Source organism: Pelodiscus sinensis, chromosome 11, assembly GCF_049634645.1.
Source record: "Pelodiscus sinensis isolate JC-2024 chromosome 11, ASM4963464v1, whole genome shotgun sequence".
Classification (NCBI taxonomy): Eukaryota; Metazoa; Chordata; order Testudines; family Trionychidae; genus Pelodiscus; species Pelodiscus sinensis.
Window position 1 is genome coordinate 26724902 of NC_134721.1, and position 24407 is coordinate 26749308.

Below are 24407 nucleotides of genomic sequence, written 5' to 3' on the forward strand. Positions count from 1 at the left end.
GCAGCAGAAAATGCTTTTTTTTTATTAAAATGGCTACAATGATCTGCTGATAATGTAAAAAAAAGTTATCTTCTAAAGAACAGGAGTGCACAGACCATAGAGAAAAAAATATCTACTATTGGCAAATGCAAAATACATCAATTCATCACACAAAAACTCTTGAGGGATTTTTAAAGTACATTTTTTAGGCACTTTCACTTCTCCAGGAGTAAAGGAGCACACACTATACAATACACATGAATCAGAAACTTCAAGAAACTTTTATAAAAGTTCTCTATTGCCCACAATGAAACCACTGCAACATTTGCTGAAAAAAAAAAAATGTATGAAAAAAGAGCTGTATGCCCCTTGAGTGGGAGTAATTAGTATTTGTAAAATAAAGAATATATAAAGACTGCAGTGAATATGATCATATGTTGCTAAATGTTTTTAAAAAGCTAGACGTGAAACACTGCAAACCTACATAACAAGCTTTATAAGCAGCTCGTCACTCAATCAACATTTGTTCTGTCATTTTTACTTAAAGAGCCATGACACAGAAACAGCACTGTCACGTTTTCTACTTTACTTAAAATTCTGATAACATTTTATTTAAAATTCTGATAACATTGTAACAATGTCACCAAATCTATATCTTGTTTATGGAAAAAGCTTTTCTTTCATTCTCATCCATTCATACAACCAAGTTAGTTTCTGCATAGCCTATCATTCTAAAACTATACAATTCTGAAATAAGTAGTAAGTCAGAAGCACAAAAAACCCTGCTGCATCATGAAAAAAGTATTAACCAGTAATAATATTTTGATATTTTTAATAGGAAGATCTGATACAAACTATTATATTAATTACAATTCCTAAAGTGGATATTTAAAATTATTCAATTTATTTTTTGTTTTTTTAAATGACATCTTGACTGTTACCTCAGACAACAATAATGCAATTTTTTCAGGTGTTACTAAAGGTTAAGACACAGCATAGACATGTTACAAGTCATGTAGATGTTTAGCAAATCATTGCAAAATGACTTGTCGATGTAGCACTGCTGCAAACTCTGTGGTAGCATTATATTCTAACTGATTCTGTGAAAAAAAAATTGACAATAGCTTCAACCTCAGTAATATCTGTAAGGAAATCTACCAGAAGTCATGAAAAGGTACAAATGTCACATAGGTAGCCAATGCATGTCCTAGACCCAAATGCACATGGTCAACCTTGACTTAAGCTATAAAGGGATCTGGAGTCCCAGTCCATGACTACTGTATACAGCTACCCTGCATTGTAAACTAAGTATGTGAAGGTGTAACACAGCTCCTGGCACACACTGGCTCCCAGGAAGCCTTCTGTCACCGCTCCTGTGCTGCTGTCTCTCAATCAATGCATAATTAAATGCAATTTAACATTCCTATTATAAAACCAGGTCCTCTTGCAGACCTGGTGTTTCCAAGTCTGTGTTTGAAGGTCCACACCGCATTGTAAATCCGGGTTTAAAATTTCTGGATAAGGTCTCACAGACATGCTAACAGGTCCATACTAGACTATTCAAACTTTTGACTCCAGTCTGCAGCATGGGCCAGGCTTCCCAGACACTCTGGGCCCTGGTAAAACATACCATTACCCCTCCACCTCTCCATATAGGAGCCCAGTCAGTTGCATCCATATGAAGAACAAGACTCAAGTGACTGAGATAAGCAGACTCTGACTCCATCCCCACCTCCTGAGCAAGGTCCCAATTCCTGAGTCCTTGTTGACCTCGATCATACTTCCCCTGCAAGAGGAAGGAGGATTTGAATTCAAACCAGAGTCAGAGCTTTGGCTTAATGTGCAGTGTAGATCTACTCTAGCATCCAGGAGCGCTACTAGGAATCATAAACCCAATATGGTCACTACACTAGGTCAAACAATAGGTTAAACTCATATTATATTAAATTAGAGTATTTTTTTCTTTCCAACATAAGAGAACATCAATATAAGGATCACTCATTATTAATTAAAAACTTGCCTCTACTTGAAGTGGCAAGCTATATGAGTCCAGAGGCTTGCTAAAGTTTTCATTCTGCTTTAATACTTGAATAAAAATATACAAGAATGCCAATAGTACCAAGTTATATATTGCAAAACGGTTTTTGCTCCACATTGTTACAAGAATATTTTAAAATTGCTTTTAAACATCAACTAAAAAGTTACAACATGAGATACGACTTTACCAACACGATTTAAGGTCAGAAAGTTATGCAACTCCAGCTACATATTCTACAGAGAATACAAAGATGAAATCGGCTTCCTTAAGCCAAGCTTGGCACCATCTCCACAGTGGGAGGCATCCCTTTACTCCTCACAAGAGAAGGAGTACCAGCCGCCAGTAGGGGTGCCTTCTGAGTTCAGTGTTAACTAGACTCACTAACTCGAACTCTGGAAGATTCATCGCAGCATTGTCAATATTCTGCACAATGAATACAAGATATATAAACCTATTGTGCAGATGTAGCTTTGAAAGATACAGAAAAGTAGTGAAGATTTCATACTGCGGACCTCTGCAAACACAAAACTGCAGTTACAAAAGAAAATGAGATCCAAAAATAGGCATGCAAAAGCTACATACATTTTAGATTTCCAAAACAGGAGTAATCATTAGGGATAAGTGGGACAACATATAACCTACACCTGTACTATACCCTCACCTTCTTCCCATTCTGTAATAATAAAAATAGAGTTTAGTCTCAAATAAGAGTCAATTTCTGCATTTGCTTTAGCTAAACTACATTTTTGCCCCAAAATGTTGTCACTGATCTCCATACTACAAATTTCCAATACAAACTTACCTAATACTAGTATTTAAAATGCAAGACATCTTTAAAATACTGGAAATATCCAAGAAGCACCAATAAATGGAAAGCAGGCCCTATATTACATCTCAAATCACCACAATTCTCTATTACACCCCAGGAAAAACTTTAAGTGGCACAACTGCCATGTTGAAACTGACAATGTAAGGCAACTATAAAACTACAAACATCTCAAGATAATCCAAAATAAAGCTATATTTGGGTGAAATTTTTGCATATATATTTCCAAAGGCAGAACTCAAGTTTTGAGAGAGTGCTGTTTGTTAATGCATCAGTGCAATACATTTTGTTAGGTACAGGAAGCCATCTACAGAGTTTTGCATTTTCATCAATGAAAAAATGTCTGCTGCATTTTCCTTTCTATGTCCTAATTTCAAAGTCAGAGGGTGTCAGAATATCAGAGAGATATTTTAAGAGTACAGGCAGTCCCCGGGTTACATGGATCCGACTTACCCCATTTGTAAGTAGGGATCCGATGTAAGGCAACCCCACACTAGCTGCTTCCCCCCAGCAGACCAGGGAGATGCGAAGCTAGCGCGCGCCCCCCCGCCCCAGCAGACCAGGGAGACGCGGAGCGGCTTTCCTCAGCAGACACCTCAGCTTGAGAATAAAGGACTGAAGGAAGTGAGGTGTGAGAAAATAAAACTGAGCTCTGGAGAAATGTTTGGCTAGAGTTTCCCCTACAATATGTACCAATTCCGACTTACATACAAATTCAACTTGAGAACAAACCTACAGTCCCTATCTTGTACGTAACCCGGGGACTGCCAGTACCTGCCTAGAAAATAGTTTAATTGAAAGTTAGGATGGATATGTGAAGGAAGAACATAGGAAGAAGTATGCCTTCAAATGTTCAGTAACATCAACAACACACAACATGGGTTTCTGTGTCACTTGCACTATCATTCTGTGCCACTGCATTCAATACAGTTATTAGAAACAAATGTCTACTAGGTCTCCCTTCTGTCAAGCACTAAAATCCCTACCCACATTCTATACAGCTGGTTTAGGGTCAGACAACATTTGTTTATCTGTGAAATGTCCTGCTCAACAATTACTGTGACTGGATCTAGTACCAACTTGTTAACCTTACATTTAAGTTTCTTTTGTTGCTTCAGAGATTGGGAAGGTGTGTATGTCCTTTTGGTGTGGATGTGCATTCCTGGCTTTCGAGTACTAACATGTGTAAGTCTAAGAAAAATGCTCAAATGAAGAGGAAGACAAAAAAAAGTCTATTTTCCCTTGTCTATTTAAAAAGTGGTGGCTGAGAGTCATCTAGTGAAAGTTGTCCATTATGTCCAAGAAATAAACATCTATTCCATTTGATGTTTGATTTTCTTAAGTGAAGTTCATTTTAGTAGAAAACCTCCAATTTTGGGTGTGAATGTTTATTACTAGGTCAGGTATCAAAAGATAGCTCTACAGGCATTATATATAGCCAAACAGTTATAGGCCTGAAGTCCTATATCCTTAGAAAAAGTATACAAAGCAATGACAACAAAAGCCTCTCTACCCTGCCCTACTAGCATGTTTGAGCCTGCATTGGATGAATCCTTTATGCTTAGGGCAATTTTGTCTCCACGTACATTCAATGTTTGACCTCTGACAAGACCAAGCAAGTCAGCTGCAGCAATGAGTTGTGATATGGCTATATGACTTTAAAAAAAAAAAAAAAAAAAAAAAAGGTGTATAGACGGCATGACAGTTTTTAAATGAACTAACAACCTGGATATTACATAAATGGAAAATACTCAAGCCACACTGAATATAGAGAGCTTAATAATATATAAATACCATAAATGTGAAATAGCTTTGAAGATAAGTAGTTATCTGACAAAAACTCCTGTAACTATATTAAGAGTTAATAAAAGAGCTCTAAAAAATGACATTTTAAATTAATCCAGGAATACATTATTGACATTCTGCGTGGTCTTTCCCTTTTGCTTCCAGATGGGAGGTATTGGTTTGGGATTCGGGCTGTAGTGGTGGGTCATGCCTCCTGGGAGGCCCTAGCCCTGCCCCAGAACCGGTCAGTAGTCTCGCTGAAACAGCATCAGCTCCCAGGAGGTCAGAAAGAGATAGGGGAGACTATTGCTGAGTTGCAACAAAAAGTCATCAAGCTGGTAGTCTTCCCCCTTTAGTAGCCCAGCGAGGCCAGTGAGAAAACCCGATGAGTCCTGGTGAATGACCATAGACTATCGAGACCTGAACAGAGAAGTGTACCCTCTTGCCACTATCGTCCCCGATGTGGTGACCCTGATTGAGTCCATTGGATGGACCGAGGGAGAGTGGTATGCTGTTCCTGATTTGGCCAATGCTTTTTCCTCTCCCCCTCTCCCCCATTCCCATTGCTGAGGAGGCACAAGCCCAATTTGCCTTCATCTCGGGGGAGGCACCAGTACACTTTTACATGACTGTCACAGGGATACGTCCATAGCCCTATACTATGCCACGGGCTGGTGGCACGCTATCTCCAGATGTTTTCACCTGAAAGGTCGGTCACTATCCATCATTACATAGATGATCTGATGGTCCAGGGTACTAATCAGGACATGGCAGAGCGGACCTTGCGGGCACTCATCACGCATATGCAGTCCAGGGGGTGGGCAATTAACCCCAACAAGGTGCAGCCCACCAGCCAATCTGTAAAGTTCCTTGGGATTGTGTGGCAAGGAGTGCAGCACCACATTCCTTCCTCTGTTATAGACTAAATTGCCCAGCTTGCAGTCCCAACCACTAAAACAAAGGCTCAGCGAGTTATCAGGTTGTTTGGCTACTGGCGCAACCACATCCCACACCTTCCCTTAATTTTGAAGCCCCTCCAGTGTCACCTGAAAGAAGGTTATATTTGAATGGGGCAAATCCTAGTAGCGGGCATTTGAGGAGGCTAAAGCCACCATTCGAACCACCAAGCCTTTGGGTCCTTACGACCCTACTAGCCCCTTTCATTTGGAGGTGTCAGTGGTGGAGGATTATGCCTCCTGGTGTCTGTGTCAAAAAATGTTGGGTGCCTGTGATAAGCTGCCCCTCAGTTTCTGGTCCCAAAAACTTCCCAAGGCAGCCGACCGATACACCACATTTGAAAAACAGCTTCTGGCTTGCTATTGGGCCCTCACTGAGACCGAGGGCCTGACCGAGGGGCCAACTGTGATACTCCAGCCAGAAATTCCCATCATGAATTGGAATATTTTTTGCAGCAGCACTCTATGGTCACTTGCGTGCTAATGAAGCAGGGCTCAGCTATCACATGAACCCGGGTAAATATGTTGTATGATCACGACTCCCTTCTCCAGATGGCGAGGGCAGAGTCAGAGTTGACTGTTCATTATTGGTGGGATATATTTTATGGGTGGTCTCCAAAGGCCACAGCTGTTTTTAAATTGATGCTACATCCAATTGCTGTTGTTTTCAGAGTAATGGGGGGGGGGACTGCTGTGTTTTGTGGGTTGTTTTGTGCTGTTGCACCAAGCGAGTAGCCCAGCATGTGCAAATGCTTATGGCCTATCATGAGGCCATATATGGCCCTCCGCAGGCATGATTCTACCAGAAAACAAGTGGTGGAGTGTCAGGGCTGACCGCCAGTTACCCCTGCACCATATTGCAGATGGTTCGGCTAAAGCCAGCGGTGAGCCAGTTTTAACCGGCGATGATCTGGCCCAAGGCCTCCTTAGTTGCATCAACAAGTTGTGAGATAATTAGGCCCAGGGACATGAGGTATGAGAATTAGATAGCGGTGGTGTTTCTTGCCGGAATCTGCCTGTGGATGTTTATGCCCCTAAGAAAGGAATAATTATAAGACAGCTGAAAGGCACTGATCGGGGAACAGTCTCACCTGTGGACCTAGGCCATGTAGGTGCCCAGGGACTCCCCAGGCTGGAGCAATGCCCTTGAGAGCACGGATGGAGGATACAGGACTGTTGGTAGCAGAAGGGGCCGTAAGCATTGGATTCTTGCTTGCCTGATTGCTTAATTGCTTGCTTCTCAGCAGTGAGAAGCACATATTTAGTAATGCATGAAGGCTGTGAGGCGTAATATGCCCTGGCAATAAAACCCCTTATATTTATGCTCCCAGTGTGGTTTCATTGACTGTATCTGAGCCTTCTGTTAGAGCAACAACATGCTGCTGGACCAAAGAGTTCCGGTTTATAAAAGTGCAATCTGTACTATTCTTCTTTCCTTAAAAACAAAAAAAAACAAAAACAAAAACAAAAAAAACACACCACACCACTTAGCATTGCACTTCATGTATGTTAGTTCATTAATTTAAAACAAAGTTTTAAAAATATTTTGCTAATAAGTAGCGTTTAATAAAGTACACTTTACACAAGCAAATCTGATAATGCTTCTGTACTTATAAGTGTAGTCTCTATGCCACTCTCTAAATTAATGATGAATATATTTGAACAGAACCAAACGCAAAATGGATCAGATTTCGTCTTCTAACTGGCACGTTTCTCTTAGGCACTGAGGTATCATCCCATCTGATTATGAAAGATCCAGGTCAACATTTCGAAGTGTGGAAGAGGAAACATCTCAATTTACTTGACGAAGGCAACTCAAAGCAAATAAGCAGCAGCACTGAAATTTGCTAAAATACACTTGTTACCAACTTTTTTACAGCTGACAGCAGAATATCACAGTCAAGACAGGAATATAAAAGGGAAATTAATACAAGAACTGTCATACTGGGTCAGATCACCAGTCCAGCAAATCCAGTATCTCACCTCCAATAACACAAAGTAAGTCAGAGGGAGGCTGAAGAAACCATAATGTAATAATCTCCTGCCCATAAACAACCTCCTGACAGTCAATAATTAGAGATTAGTTAAACTCTGAGAAAAGTTTTAGTGGGAAAATAAAACATTGAACCTGAGTATTTAATGAAACAATTGTGGATACAGTGTTCATTTAGACAAATATCCAATCCTCTGAAAAGCAGCTCATTTAAAAACTGATAATAGGAAATAATAATTCATGCCACACATGATTAGACTATGGAAACTCATTGCCACAGGATGTCATGGAATCCAAGAACGTGGAAATATTCTATTTCATTCAGAAACTCCTGTTACTTTCTCTGTAACATTTTTCCACGCCCACAATATTCCCATAATTGTATTGTGAGCTCTCTCATTCAAAGCAATCCTTTTTCAAACATGGTGATGAACACAGTATTCCAGATGATGGCAAAACACTGATTTATATAATGTGTTATAATATTTTTTATATTCTTCTCCATTCCTTATGTATTCTGACATCATTTACTATTTTTTAAAGACTGAGCTGCCACTAGACACAGGTTTTCATTCATTTGTCCACAACGATGCCCAGGTCCTTTATTGAGGATTTTATAGTTCATTTAAATATTGGTGAGGCATATCATTAGTTCTCATTTTCCCCTCTAATTTGCATTATTTATTTCCCCCCATAGATTAAAGCCACACGTCACCTAGCCTGATCATCTTTATGAACATTAAAACTTGGACTACTATCACCCTATCCATCCATTGAGCTTGGCTATGTCCTTCTGGAACTCTTCATAATCCCCTCTGAACTTCACTAACCTCATAATTGCCATTTCTCACCTCGCTACTCAACCCCTTTTCCAAGTACATGCATTAAACACTATGGCTACGTCTACGCTACGAGTTTTCTTGGCAAAAAATATGCTAATGAGGGACTCATTTACATAAGTTGTGATCTCATTAGCATATTTTCTGCCGATCCGTTTTTGCGCAGGAACAAGCAGTGTAGACATTTTATTTTTGCACAAAAAAACTTTTTCTGCGAGATCAATATACTTCCTTTTTGGGGCATAAGGATCTTGCAGAAAAAGAGGGTTTTGCGCAAAAAGAAAACGTTCCCACTGGGTTGTTTTTGTGCAAAAACAGATCTGCAGAAAATATGCAAATGAGTCCCTCACTAGCATATTTTTTGCCGAGAAAACTCGTAGCGTAGATGTAGCCTATCTGCCCTAATAGGGAACCCTGAGGCAACCCTAAGTTTTTGCAATAATAAAAATCGATTACTTATTTCTACTTCTGGTTTTTGATTCATGACAATACTTTCCCCCTCACTCTATATCTAATTAGATTCTTCCAAAGCCTCTCGTGAAAGGAGTTTTTGAAAACCTAAATATCTGAAGGGAATTTCAGGATTCCACCAAGAACTTCCACTCTAAATTGGAAGCGTTCCAACATTTCAGTCTGGAAGAAGTCACACCAAGTGTCCTACATATTTGAAGTTGCAATTTTTCAAGACAAAAATAGTTCGTGATTTGAAACAGTATTAAAATTAAAGTTTCCTTCCAATTTTTTTTACATGTGAATAACATACATTATGGATATGTTTTAGGGGTGAAAGTAAAGCAATGTTGAACAATTATTTTATTAAGAATTTTATAGAGTTAGTGTATCTTTTTCTTCTCTCTCTGCCTAATCCATACCTTCTTTTATAAACCAGCCCTAACCTTAGGACAACTTCCCTCTTTCCATGTGTCCAGTAACTCCCCTCCCTTTTTTCCTAAATCTTCCGTAGAGTGATGAGCCAATCTGTAATTCAGTCAATATTTAAAACATTAAGTTACAAGTACTTTCAGGTAACACTTGCCTCCTAATGCCAGAGTCCAATTTTTGTGAATTAACTTTTTCTTTCTCTTCCCTCTACTGAAGAGTGAAAAACCCACAAGCAAAGCTATTTTATTTGGAAACTGTACCCCTTAAATGCCATTCACCTCAAGAAGTGGGTTGTGCCCACGGAAGCTCATGACACCATCTACATTTTTTGTTAGTCTATAAGGCTATGTCTACACTATGGGTCCCCCCCCCCGCCCCAGAAAGAAGTGCAGGTTTTAGTTGCGTGCAACCTTTAAACTCTATTTTCACTTGGCTTTCTGGTGCTGATTTCCTTGAAAACCTGTCTGTTTCCACTTTCACACCTTACTTTTTTTAAACTGTTAGTATTGTTTTCATCTTACATATAAGTAAGCTTCTTTGGGCAGGGAGCTTTTTCACACACATTTAAAGGACTCTTTAAAAAGTATGGCACTGAAACCTTTCAGCAAAAATGTACATGACATTTTTAAACGGTAACTCGGTGTAGCATATGTAGCAGACTCAAAATCAGTATTGCAGCCAGCCATTCCCAAATAAGCTTAGCATCCCAGATGGATAAAATAAATTATTTTGAAAACTGAAATTATATTTAAATTTTCAATTTCAAGTAAGGCCTAAACACTATAATCTAGAGGTTCCTGAGCTTCACTGTACCATGACCCTCTTCGGACAACAAAAATTACTACACCCAGAAGTCTTGCCATCTCATGCAAAGAGGCTAAAGCTCAAGCTTGTGCCCCACCACCTGAAGCCAAGCAAGGGGCCTGTAACTTGATCCCTGCCTCCCAGGACTGCAGCCCTCAACCTTGGACAGTAAGGCTTAAGCTTCAGGTCCAGACCCCAGCAAATGTAATGCCAGCCCTCACAACTAGCGATGTTAGACATCATGTAATTGAATAGTTGTGTAACCACATGCAATCTTAGTGGTTACGCAACTATTAGTTAGTCCCCGAGGGCAGGCCAGCAGCCAGTGTACTCCCAGCCCAGCTTCTAGGGAACCGCTTGCCACCCAGTGCTGCTGCCTCTGTATCAGAGGCAGCAGTGCAGGGTGGCAAGTGGGAGCTGGTCTGCAAGGGAAGTCTGTTTAAAAATCAGCTACCCACGCTGATATACAGGGAGCAGCACGGGGTGGCAGCAGCCCCTGTCCGGGGAGAGTTCAAGCTCCCCACGGACAGAAGCTGGTCCACGACAGCAGCCCGTCTGCAGGGAGCTCAGACCATCCCGCAGACAGGGGCTGCTTCCTCTGCCTCACGCCCCACACAACTGCCTCTAATAGAGGCAGCTGCATGGGAGGTGGGGGGGGGCATGCGGCACCATGGAGCTGGTGTGGGGGGGAACTGGCTTTTAAGCTGTTGGAGGCAGAAAGAGTGGGCAAGAGAGCCCATGGAGCAGGCAAGCACAGGGAGCCTGCTTGAAAGCTGGCTCCCCACATGTATGGACTCCATCCTGCCTCCCTCACCCTCTGTGCTGCTGCCTCTATTAGAGGCAGCAGTGCGTGGGGGGAAGGCTCCCTCAGGCTGATCTGGTGCTCAAGGGGAGCCTGCTTAAAGCCAGCTCCTCACAGACACTAGCTCCTGTCCTCCCCCCAACACCTTGCTGCCTGTGATACAGAGGCAGCAAGGGGTGGGCACCTGCATGTAGTTGACCAGATTAACCGATTAGCCTACGCTTATCAGTTAATTGTGTGATCAACTACACGTTAACATCACTACTCACAACCCTCATTCAAACAGGATCCTGACCCACTTCTTGAGAAGTGCTACGGTGACATTAAAAATAATTTTAATTAAAAACAATATCAAAGCATGTTTGCCACCAAGTTTCAAAATAAAGTCAAGCCATTGACTAAGCACCTGGAATGAGAGCTTGCTCAAGAGCTAAACCAGCAGTCGCCTCATCTGCTAGTTTAGAGAACACAAGTGAGAAACTCATTAGGATTGAAAAAGCAAGAAAGCTTATTTTCCTCTTCAAGTCTACAAATAAAAGTTAGGTGGGAAGATAAGTTTACTATGTAGTAAAATCATGAAGGATACAGTGACATCAATTCACTTTCTACAAAAAGTCTTTAAAAAACTTAAACATTTGTAAATGCAAAACATGTTTTGGTAAACCTTTTTCTTATGTGTACAGTACAGCTGGCCCTTTTCTAATTACAGAATAAAATGTGCTTTTCCCCCCCACTCTTCACATAATTCCAATTTTTATCCAAATAGAGGTGCTACAAAATAGCAGTAAAAAGTTCATCTACTTAGTTAGAAATACATTATGGATCATTTTCTAACTAAATGCATAACTAAAAATTAAAACACTGAATAAATGCATAGAGGTATATAATTGCTTAAATAAAGGTGTATAAACACAATTTAAATTCATGATTACCAAAAAAAAAAAAAAAAAAAATCAAAGTTACACTAAAGATTATATTTAGCTGGACACATCAATGTGTTTTACTGCGTACCAATGAATGGAAATCAACTTTAAAAAATAAAAAGCACAAAAGCAAAATAAATTTAAAACTGTTGAAATTAAGGTTTCCTGCTTGCTGTTCTTAATAAAAAAAAAAAAAAATCAGTCTAATTTACTGGAACCTCAAATCATTATGCCACCCTATGATCAATTTCTATGGAAGTTTCTCCCCATTAGCGATGTAATAGTGTAGTTGATTAACCAATAAGCAAAAGCTTATAGTTAATGCTATAGACTACAAGCATTTCCCTCCCCCCACCCTTACCAGAAAATTTTTTAGCAGGCTGGGCAGCAGTCCAGCTCAGTTATAGCCCTACCCCTGCTGCAGCTCTTCATTTAAAGAATATGAGGAGCCAGGTGGGCAGGCAGCCCAGTTCAGTTCTAGCTCACACCGGGTCCAGAAGCTCAGACACCCCCCTCCTCAGACAGGGGCTGCTGACACCCCAAGCTGCTGCCTCTTCATCAGAGGCAGCAGCACAGGGCACAGGTCCATGAGGGTAGCTGGTTTTTAAACTGGCTTCCTTCATAGAGCACCTCCTGCCTGGCACCCTGCACTGCTGCCTCGGATACAGGCCCTGCCCCTAGGGACTATAGAATAGTTGACTCATCAATAAAAAATCATGAGGTTACTTGACTATTCAATTGACCAATATTTAACATACCTACTCCCCATAAAAAAAAATGTTTAAAATTTCTGTCTAAACTGTTACTGAAAACGAACTTTTAAGTGTTCTACCCCATCTGTAAGCTTCTGAAAATGCTTACAGTATTACATTAATCAGTAAGACAAATACATTAGATCACTGCTAGGCTAATGATATTCCTGGGATAGAGAGGTTATTAAAATGGCTGACCCTGCTGTTTTTTATTTCACTGTCTGTCTGCAAATGTTACTAGCCTATTTGTTTTATTGTGTGGAGTTTTTTGTTTATATTCTGCAAGCACTGCAGGTTTTCTAAGAGTAAGGAATTATAAGCAATGTAGTTGAACATTTATGTAATTGGTCAGAGGAAAATTCAAGGACCATGTGTATCTGTCTTCCAGCTGCCTTTTCACTACAATATTCTTATTTATTGTTGTAACAATCCTTGGGACTAGAATCCCCAACTTGGTAGAGTTTAGGACAGCTAATGTTATCAATTCACCAATCAGGCCAGGTCTATACTAGACCCAGAAGGTTAAGTTACATAATTCCAGCTACATTAAAAGACGTAGCTGAAGTCGGCTTACCTTAAACCAGTGGTCTCCAACCTTTTTACACCCAAGATCACTTTTTAAATGTCAGGGCAAGCCAGGATCTACACCATCTTTTCCCCAAGACCCCACCCGTTTCTGGAGGCTCTGCCATCACCAAACTTTTCCGCCAACTACCAGTTGCTAATGGAAACTCACCGTTCATTACATAATTACACCCAAGCCATTTTGCTAGTGCTGCAGCTGAGGAGAACAGTTTAATTTAAATTATTGAACAGATTATGCATTTTAACTCTCTCGTATTAATTTATCAAACTTCATTTTAAATAAAGTAAAATATGTCCAACACAAAAGGTTTCAATGTTTTCTTTATTTATGACAAGGGTGGGGAAGTTTTTTGGGTCCGGGGCTACTGACTGACACACACACACACACCCACCCACCCCCAGTTGGGGACCACATAAGTGAGAAGTAAAAAAACTCTTCCCAAAATCCCCAACCATCACTGATGTGGCCCCCAACTGAGACACCTCACTCTGATGGCACTCCATCCCCCACAGGGTGAGGGGAAGGGTCAGGGGAGACTGAGGTTCAGGGCTTCCCATAGGCCAGATTTACTTTTCTGAGGTTCCAGAGTTAATAGATTTTGTGGACCCCCTTAGGCCCTGAAGTGGGAACCAAGAGGAGGAGCTCAATATGCAGGACAGGACTGCCAGCAAGTGGGATGGGGATGCAGGATCTGGGTCAGAGGTGAGGTGCAAGGTGGACTGAGGAAGGCAGGGTCAGGAAGAGAGTTTGGAAGAGAGTGGCAGGAAAAGGTGTGGGGTGGGGCTACAAGGGGAAGTTTGGAGCAGAAGGGGATTGGGGGAAGAAAGGCTAGCTGGGGAGAAAGGCAAAGAAATGGGGAGTAAAAGAAAGTGAAGCTTCTGCAAAGTAAAATTTTATCCTCCCTCACATCTGCCCTCTACTCCAGCCTCACGCCCCTCAGCCCCATGATTCCTCCCCCCCCCCCGCCCAAAGCCCTGCATTGCCCCATGCCCCTCAGGTCAACCCCTGCCTCCTCCCATCCTGCCTCCCATCCTGCCCCCTCCCATCCTTCACCCTCCTCCTGCCTCCACATTCCTGTGCCCCCAGCCTTCCCATTCCTGTCCTTAAGAGCAGGACAGCAGCCTTAGGACTTGCAGCCTCCTGGGAGCAGCGCTGGGGCGAGGAGCAGCAGGGGAGATGGGGGATGGGAGAGCACAGTCTCTTCCCTTCCCTGGCCCGTCTAGTCCTGCAAGCAGCAACCCCAGGACTGGGGTTGGGGCAGGCAAAGCCCAGGGCTACCTCCAGCCCGGCCAGGAACAGCGGGGTGCTGGGGAAGGGGCTCCCCGACCATGCACAGCCCACAGGGAACAACCCAGCGTAGACCAGTCCGCAGCACACCATGTGTGCTGGCCGCCAAGCCCCGCCCCCCCCCCCGGAGCAGGACAAGAGCCGGGGATGCACACATGCCTCTTCCCCCAGCCAGCAAGTTAACAAAGAGGGGCAGCCACTCAGGTGGCTGCCCCTCTTTGCTCCAGCCCAGCTGAAGTGCAGCACAGCCTTGGCTGACTGAATGCTGCAACCAGCTGGCCAGGCAGCTGCCCTCTGACTCAGCCCAGCTGGAGCACAGCACAGCCTCAGCAGATTGAACCCTCAGCCAGCTGGCCAAGTGTCTACCCCAGAGCACGGTGGAGCCTCAGCCGGCTGAATGCTGCAACCAGCTGGCCAGGAAGCTGCCCCTCTTTCACCTAGCCCAACTGGAGCACAGCACAGCTTCAGCAGGTTGAATCCGCAGCCAGCAGGCCAGGTGGCTGCCCCTGTTTACTCCAGCCCACCTGGCCACAGAGCCAAGGTTCCGCCATGTTCCAGCTGGGCTGGTTAAAGAGAGGCTGCTGCTCAGCCAGCTGGCCATAGTGATCAATTCCTGGGATGCTGTGATTGATCCACCAGTTGGTGACCACTGCCTTAAGCCAAGCTTGACGCCATCTTCACAGTGGGAGGTCAACAAGAGCAAACGTTCCGATCAGCTTTCCTTACTCCTTGTACTGGCACCAACCAGAGCTGCCCTCAGCATTTAGTTTCCCAAGTCTTAATTAGGTGCACTAAATCAAACACCAGAAGATCAATCTCTGGAGCGGCAAGTGGAGGCGTGGCCTGAGAGGCCCTAAAAACCCACATCTAAGGAACACTGGGGAAACTAGGCATCACTGGAAGTGCCACCCAAAGGATTTAGAGTGACAGCATCCTGCAGTTTTCTCCTTGGCCCATGCTCACTATTTAACCCGCAAAGATACCCCTACTAGTTGAATCTCTCAAATATGGGACACACTGGTTTGGCAGGATAATGCTGGACCAAAGAGTACCAGAGGCCAGTAGAGGGAGCTACCCTGAAGTCCTGTGGCACCTGAGAAACCCCAGTGGCAATGGGGCCAATGACGGCAGGGGAGTCTCAGCCCGAGGAGCCCCTGAGGCAGCAGGGCCAGCAGTAGAGCAGTGATCCTTGGGCTGGAGAGCCTAGCAGCCCAGAGGGGAGCTTGGGAGTAAGGCCAGCAGCGGAGCACTGACCTCCCCTGGTCCGGGACCGCTCAAGTCCCAGGGGTACTGGACCAGAGAAGTCCAACCTCTACATAAGACTTTTGGCCTACTGCAACTCCAGAGCTCATTTCACTTTGTTCTCCTGTCTCGAACCCAGCCTTACCCTGATCCTTGACAGTCCCTCCCAGCTCTAGCAATCACTGCAATCCCTGTTCACTGGGAACCACCATCCACAGTATCACCGTTTCTAAGGGATTTTTAGGATGTAGGCAATTGTATTGTCAATTTTTTCAAGCTACATACTCTCTTCACCCTCAAAAAAACCCACTTTAACTTGTTTTATTTTATTGTTCATGTAGGAATCCAGGCAGACCAGGAGACCCAACTCCCCCATTTAGCCACACAGAAAATATACAGTTCAAGCTGCTCCACATAGGTACATCCATATGCTTCAACTATTTCAAAAGGATCACCTTCAAGAATGAAAATACAGTAAAACTCCAATTGTCTGGAATCCAGTGGTCCAGCACTCCTGATAGTTCGGCACCAACTGGAACCCGGAAATGCCAGCCGGACAATTGGAGCTCCTGTGAGCCTCATGTGCGCTCACAGGCGGGGAAAGGGAAGGGGAGGAGAGGGAAAGGGGATGATACTCCTGTGATGGGTCTGCCGGACTACACTGCATCCGTCCGGGGGCAGCAGGGAACGGCACGGCGAGGGGTGAACCCTCCACCGTTTTGCAGGGAAGCAGGGGAAGCCCCGCGCAGCTGCCAGCTAAAGGCCAACTGGGGCTGCAAGCGGCAGCGGTGGACTTGGAGAAGCGGTGGGGCAGAGCAGCTGGGGTGCTGCCGGGTTGGTCCCACTCAGCACCGCTTCCCCTAGTCCGCCGCTGCCACTTGCAGCCCCAGCTGGCTTATCACCAGCGGCTGCACGGTGCTTCCAACGCCTCCCTGCAAAATGGCAGAGGGTTTGCCCCTCGCCACGCCATTCCCCGCCAACCCCCACCCCCGGCAGACCCGTCACAGCCCCCCCACCGGAGTGCCTCCTGATACTCGGACATATCCAATAATCCGGCATCCCCTGGGTCCCAAAGGTGCTGGATTATCGGAAGTCTACTGTATACTGGATTCCCCAGGCCATTCATTCCTGGGGAATCTGCCAACACTGTTACCCGTTATGGTGATGAATTTATTATGTGTACATCTGTCCAGAAGTACCTAACTATGGCCTGCTCCTCATATGTTTTAGACCCAAACACCATTAAATGCCTACAATACAGATCTTCTATTGACTACCACTTTAGGCAAATCCAAACCTGTAACAAAGATGAAACATTAAATTAACCACTATAAAACCAGAGTCATCCAAAGAAAATAAAGCAATGTAAAAAACTCATTTATTAGATATCTGTGAGTCTAAAGCTAACCACTCTAGATTAGATTTAAAATAATTCAGTTGCCTATGTTGTAAACTCTGCCATCAGCTTGTGCATCAGTTTAGCACTCTGTAAAAACATTCACTGACCTCACTAGGTTGTGAGGCTTAATTATGTTTGTAAAGCACTGAGAAGCCTAGATTGAAGGCATTATATGCATAAAATGTATTACTCAGAAATACTAGATTGCAATAGACATTTTAGGAGAACTGAGTCTTACCCTCTGTCATCAAACAGGGAAGTCGAAGAATATACTCTCAAATTGAAAAAGTGAATTTTATAGACTGATATTATGATCCAAAACAGCTATTGCCAACTGTGATGAGAAAGCATCTCACATACTGCATTATGCATAATGTAATAAGAAAAGGACCTGAAATATCACAGCCTTGGTGTGAGGCCTTGAGGCCTAGGCACAATGGTCAAACCTTTGCTAAAATAAAGCAAAGATAAGGACTTGCAAGAGGCAGGCCCTTAAGTCTTCAATATGAAAAAAAAAAAAAAAAAAAAACCTTAGAAAAATCCAGTCAAATATTAACTCGTATAAAGAGTTATTCATAATTATGTATAAGCAACTTCAAAGTCATGCCACAACCCAGCCTTAAGAAATTAAAAGTATTTGCTTGTCCCATCATGCCTAAGTATTGCATAACCTATGGTAATTATCAGAAGATTTAATAACTCTTACTGTACCATGTTATTCCTTATACTGGGTCACACTACTGAACAAACTAACCTGACTATTCTATTAAAATTAACTGATTTATGAAAAGTACTTCATAGAAGAACACATACCATAAGAGAGGCATCAGAGTACAAAACTAAGATACAGCAAACAGCGAACAAGAAAGTAATAGGCCATAAAAAATTTTATACATATTCTTAAAGCACATTGCTTTTTGAGTGACTGAAGCTTTTGGTATTTTATGAACAAAGTACAGCTTTTGGTATTAGTAATTTCAAACTAACATGTACTTTAAGCAAAAAAGCTTGGGTTAACCCAGTTCAGTCCCTAGTGGAGAAAAGCAAGTATTACAAAGCTTCTAAACTTCATTTTGACAGCAACAGTCCTTATACGAGAAGGCCATACCCAGATTAAGACAACATACTACATATTTGAACTCCAACTCACTAGCCATGACAACAGATAACACAGGCTATTAATTATAATCACTGAAGATAACATTATCCTGATAGCATGTACATTAATACTAAAATACTTTGTTCAACATTCAATATGCAAGTACACAAAATATCATATAAAATAGATTTTATTCGTTTATAAAGTTTGGGGATAGTTACTCAAAATGACTTGTTCTTTTCGAACAACATTGTGAGCATTTTACCCAATATAAAATGTGTGTCACATCAGAGACTAAATATTTGTTTATATGCAATGAAACATGCTTTAGGGAAAAAAAACCCCAAGGGAAATGCTTCCAGTATTTAAAGAAACAATTTTCTTCAAAAACACATTTACTTACCATAAATGTTTTATATTGTAGTTTCTGTATTACATAGAATACAAGACCCCAATAGCATACTTTCATAAGAATGCACATAGGAAATCTTCAGGATCCACCAGTTCCCTATGCTAATATGTTTTTATAAAGTTTAATAAATCCTGTTCTCAAGCTTCTTCTTTAAACGAATATTATCAATTTAACTGAAAATCAGGATTACTGGTCATAACATGCACCTTGCTTGCTTCCAATATGATAACACTGACTTAAAGAAAAACTACAAGCCAGATGCAATTTACAGGAGCCCACAGAAACCCAATCCTTCACTAAAATAATCTAGTATTTCATTATTCTCCGCTTTTCAAACAAAAATGGTCTTACCTTGCCTGTCTTGTGGTCAAACCAGACAAGGGCATGGTTCCTGGACAACACCTTACAGTCAAAAGTAGCATTATTCTGAGCTGGCCGGCAGCGAGCCACGGAACGGCCAATTTTGACAGGCTCGTCCAGGTAGACATGACGCTCCTGAAATGGGTGAGAGTTCGGGCGGCAAGTGAAGATAGCCAAAGCTGAAGGCATCGAGGACAGATTGGGGATGTCACGCCAAAGAGGGATGAATAGAAACTCCTGCTGATCCAGACTGCCTTCGACAATTTTTAACCCAAATCGCCCCAGCAATTTTATATTAAAGCAGGATAAATGTTACCTGTACATGGGAGGCCTAACAACTCATTGTTGCAGTGTGTAAACTGATCCTGGCAATAATCCAGGGAAAAAGCCCCATTATGTCCTTTAACAAGATCAGCAGCACCTCAGAAAAAATCTAGAAGGTGCAACTTTCAATCCATGCTCATCAGGGAAAACAGGAACAAACATCTGACTTTACAGAGAAGCAAGACTCCCTGAAGGTGGGGATGTCTTTAAATCCAAGTAGATGAGTCACACATAAATACTTGTATTTGGGATTCAGACTGCCTTCTTTTTCTTCTTCTTCCGTAAACAATCCTTACCAAAATTTTGACCAGTGAAGCATGAAAGTAAGGAAAAATTTAGGGGGTGGGGATCCAGGAAGAAAGAAGGTTTAGTGTCCAGCCTCAGAGCCCAGATGAAGAACTGGAGAAGGCGTATGAAGCCTTCGCTCTACAAAAGACAGTCAGTTCAGTTGATCCATATGACATTCCACATTTCATCTTCATCAGACATCAAGATCATGTAGAGTGGTGGTCCTCGACTGGGGGTAGCAAAGCATTCTCCTCTCCTTTGCTGGGTAAAACTGACCTGAGCTTAGAATTTCAAGCATCCACTCTGATAAGGAATTTGATAAAGGGTGCAGGTGGAGGCTTCTCTTCTCCACTCCGGCAGAAGTTAACAGGAAGGGTTTTCCAGGGACGAACTGAAAGGGTGAGGGCCTCTTCAACTCGGAGAGGAGATGACAGAGTGAGGGTTTGCAGGAGCTCACAGAGGAGTCCGCCCCTTAGAGAGTGGACGTCCCAACAGACGGAGGGCCGAGGGGTGTCTCTCACAGGATTTGGTTACAGGAAGCCTGAGTGAGGACTCTCCCGGGGGCACCCGGCCAAAGGTGGGGGGAGGGATCTGTTCCACTCAGGGTCTTCGCAGGTGGCTACGCATCGAGATGCCGTTGGTCGCTCTCTCCTGAGGAGCGGAGTCTCCGTTGGCCCAGCGCGGCTGGCTTGGCTCCGGGAGAGGCCTGGCCGTCGGCCCCGATGCCTCCCGCTCAGTATCGTCCTCAGGCGGCCGCCGACAACGAAAACTTTCTTCTGACCTGCAAAACCAAAACAAACCCGATCAGGCTGAGCCCCGGCCTGGCGGCCCCTTCCGCGGCCCAGGGCTCCCCGGCCCAGCGCACGGCAGAGCAGCACGCGAGCCTCCTCTCCCTCCCCTCTTACCTTCCCCGCAGCAGCCGCCATAGCGATTGGAAACCTACCCGGTGTAGCAGTAGCAGCAGCGCTGCCGGGGAGGGGAAGGGGGGGCTGGCAGCCGGGAGAGGGAGGAGCTGCTCTGAACTGGGCTTGACCGAAGGGCACGCAAGGGCCCGCCTACTTTGGCTGCGCACGCGTTGATCTCGCTGGTACAGCAGTGCGCAGGTGTGGAACCTTTGCACATGCGTGATGCGTCACATGAAGCTGGCCTGGTGTTTTCTGTAGGCTCCGCTTCCGGGTTGGAGAGCGAGGGAAGAGAGGGGGAGCGGGACAGGGCTCAGAAGGAGGGGTGGAGGGAGGTGGCGTACAGGGATGGTGGCTTCTTTGAAACATTGCTGGAGAGGGACACGTCCCAGAGAAGAGGGGCTGCTGCTCTGAGACTAATGACAGAGAAGAAGGGGGAAAGCCCCAAAACTGGAGAAAGAGATTCCATTGAGGAAGGATAGATCAGTCAGGATGCAGAGATAGAATCACAGAATGCTAGAACTGGAAGAGACATCAAGAGGTCATCAAGTCCAGCCCCCTGTCCTCATGGCAGCACCAAGCATCATCTCTGATAGCTGTTTATCCAACCTGCTCTTAAATATCTTTAGTAATGGAGATTCCACAACCCTTCCTTGGCATTTTATTCCAGTGTTTAACCACCCTGACAGGAAGTTTTTCCTAATGTCCAACCTAAACCTCCCTTGCTGCAATTTAAGCCCATTGCTTCTTGTCCTATTATCAGAGATCAAGGAGAACAATTTTTCTCCCTCCTCCTTGTAACACCCTTTTAGGTACTTGAAAACTGCTATCATGTTCTCTCTCAGTCATCTCTTTTCCAAACTAAACACATCCAATTCTTTCAATCTTCCATCATAGATTTTCAGACCTTTACTCATTTTTGTTCTCTGGACCCTCTCCAATTTCTCCACATCTTTCTTGAATTATGGGCCCAGAACTGATTATTCCCAACTGAGGCTTAATCAGTGCAGAACAGAGCAGAAGAATTACTTCTTGTGTCTTTCTCACAACACTCCTGATAATACATCCCAGATGCTAGGGATACAGGCTCCTGAGAGTGCATGTGGCTGAGCAGGGTCCCAATGCCCATTTGCTGCTCTTTCGTAGGTAAGTTGCTAAAAAGTCACCCCTTTCTTGGGACTGCATTTCATCTTAGTTTAAATAAAGCCCTAAGCCTGGACTGCCCTTATAAACTACATGCACATAAAAATTAGTTCTTTCCTTCACAACTTCCTGTGTTCTCTTATCTTCTTGCCTCAACGTCAACTTTTGTATCTTATCACCATAGCATAAAACCTACAGCTTTTACTTGCTGACTGTTGTGCACTAAGTCTATATTTTGGGATGTCTAAGTGCAATCACAACTTCTGATTGATGCAGAATAAGATGTGAAAAATATATTAGCAGATGCAGGACAAAATTGAATAGGAAAGATCAGGAGAGGACAGAGACTGATGAGTCATCAAGTATTGCCCCAATTTTGTCGTATGTCGTGGTCACAGAATTTGAAATCATGATTTTGAATTGTCTGTGAATTATTGGAAATTACTGTAAAAACACATCTGATTAGGCACCCAAACTGAGTAGCATTGAGACCTGGCACATGAGGTTACAACATATGAAGAGGCAGGCCAAATCCCATGCACCAGGTTACATTTCTCAGAGCAGGGAACCAAAACTAGCTGCTGCTTGGGACAGGTGCCATGACTGCAGGATTAATGTGAGGTGGTCCCTCTCTCCAACACACACCTGTTCAATCTAGTCTCACTTTTCAGTACCTGCACTATTTTTTGTATCATCAGTAAATGTTTGTGTATGTTGATGCAGCAAAATCTACATTATTTAGTGATTTTTTGTGGCTTATTTTTCCCCACACCTCTGTTGTGAAATTTATTTTAAAAATTCAGAGCCTTCATCATCAATATAATAATACCTAGATCTTATGTAGTGCTTTTCATAAGCAGGTCTAAAAGCATTTTATAAAGGAGGTCAACATTATTGTCCCTATTTTCCAGAGAGGCACAGAGCAAGGAAGATGGCAAAACCAAAGAGAACACCCAGGTTTCCTAAGTCTCAGACTAATAGTTCATTCACTTGGCTATCCTGCATCTTATACAGCTATCTAGCAGAAGATGGTTAAGGAGCTAGAAGTTGAAGCCATAGTGGCAGATTAAATCATTCCATGGTAGGATATATGGAAAGAAGAGAGAATCAAGGAAATAGCTTTGATGAATGCCATTGGGGCTGAGGAGAATGAGGAACAACCATTGAGAGAGAGACAGTGAACAATCGGTGAAGTTAGGAGAAACTGGATGAATAAAAAGACCAAGTCGACAAGGGAGTGATTGACAGTAACAGAAAGGTCAAAGCAGAAAAACAAATGGAGAGAAGGTCTTGACAAGAAAAATTATCTTATCAAAGAGGTGTATAAGCAGGTGATAGAAAATGAAATAAGGGCTTAGGGGCAAGGAAGTCAAATCTAAGCTGAAAAACAAGGCAACATGTTTATGGAAGGAAATGGGTAATGAGTATTTGTAAAAGTAGGATGGATCTATACAAGTGATTCTTGCATATCACTTCCAAGATTAAAAAGTAATTGGCAACAGGAATGTTAAAATGTGTGTATTCCAGTAAACATGTAACTGTTGAAAATGTCAGCAGTCACATGTTTACACGTGGTGGGGGAAGGTAGCTCTAGGGAGCTTTTATTATCTAGGCCAGTGTCCACCAACCAGTAGCTCAGGATCTACTGGTAGATCTTGGAGCCTCTGACAGGTGATCCTGACTGGTTTGGCCAAAGGGCTCTCAAGTGCAGTCACTTCAACTGTCCCTCCCCCTAATGCTGCGCACCCCTTGTCCTTCGCCTTGGAGCTGCCTCCCCCCGACTTCGGGGAGCCTCCTGCTTGCTGTGCAGGGCAGAGGAGGGAGAAGAGGGGTACTGATGTCAAGGTGCCCCCTCTCTCACTCTGTATCCTATCTCCACAGAGCAGAGTGGGGAGCACAACAGGACTTGCGATGGAGTTTGCTGACTGCTTTTGGGAGTGGTGCAGGGCCAGGGCAGGGGTGAGAGTCCTTTGCCCCACTGCACCACTACCCAGGAGCCACCAGAGGTAAGCAGTGCCATCAGAGCCCATATCCTGAAACCCTACCCCAGTCATGAACCCTCTCCTGCACCTCAAGCCCCTGCCCTAACCCTGAGAACCCCTGCATCCAATGCCCTCCCAGAGCCTGCACCTAGAACTCCCTCTGGCACCCCAACTGCCTGCCCCAAGTTCAGCTCACACTCCAAATCCCTTAATCCCCAGCGATGCAAATGTAGGCGACCGAAATTGCTAATGAAGCAGGGATTTAAATATCCCACGCTTCATTATCATGATCTTGACGGCGCATTACTCTGCTGAACGGCTGTTTCGAAAGTTAAAGTGCGTGCCGGGATGTGTTAGTTCGAACCAAACCCCTTGGTTTGAACTAACGTTACTCCTCACATTTTTACAAAAAATTAAGAGTAACGTTAAGGGGTTTGGTTCGAACTAATGCATCCCGGCGCACATTTTCACTTTCGAAACAGCAGTTCAGCAGAGTAATGCACCGGCAAGATCATAATGAAGCACGGGATATTTAAATCCCCGCTTCATTAGCAATTTCGGTCGCCTACATTTGCATCCCTAGTTCGAACTAGGGTACAAGTGTAGACATACCCTTACAGAAAAAAAACAACAAATGGTCTGGTAGCACTTTATAGACTAACAAAACATATAGATGGTATCGTGAGCTTTCGTGGGCACAGCCCACTTCTTCAGATGACCAAAGTTATGAGTAGGGGATATGATAGGAAGAAAATAAAAGATCCGGTAGAGGAAGGAAGTGATAGAAAGTGCAATAGAATTTAG

At 43.5% G+C, this 24407-nt stretch overlaps 1 protein-coding gene across 17 annotated transcripts in view; it reads right to left on the minus strand.

Annotated features, from left to right (window-relative positions):
* Window positions 1-20669, minus strand: part of SLMAP (sarcolemma associated protein) — a 203684-nt gene extending 183015 nt beyond the window's left edge. For 16 of the 17 annotated variants that reach the window (XM_075938864.1, XM_075938860.1, XM_075938865.1 and 13 more), the window contains exons 1-2: window positions 20482-20637; window positions 18956-20357 (exon numbers count right to left, since the gene is read on the minus strand). In XM_075938864.1, coding sequence (XP_075794979.1) covers window positions 18956-19153 — 198 coding nt within the window. In that variant the 5' untranslated portion in view covers window positions 19154-20357; window positions 20482-20637. Of the gene's footprint in view, window positions 1-18955; window positions 20358-20481 lie in introns of all 17 variants that reach the window. The other variant, XM_014577409.3, reaches the window with a different exon arrangement.
* Window positions 20670-24407: the final 3738 nt, after the last annotated feature.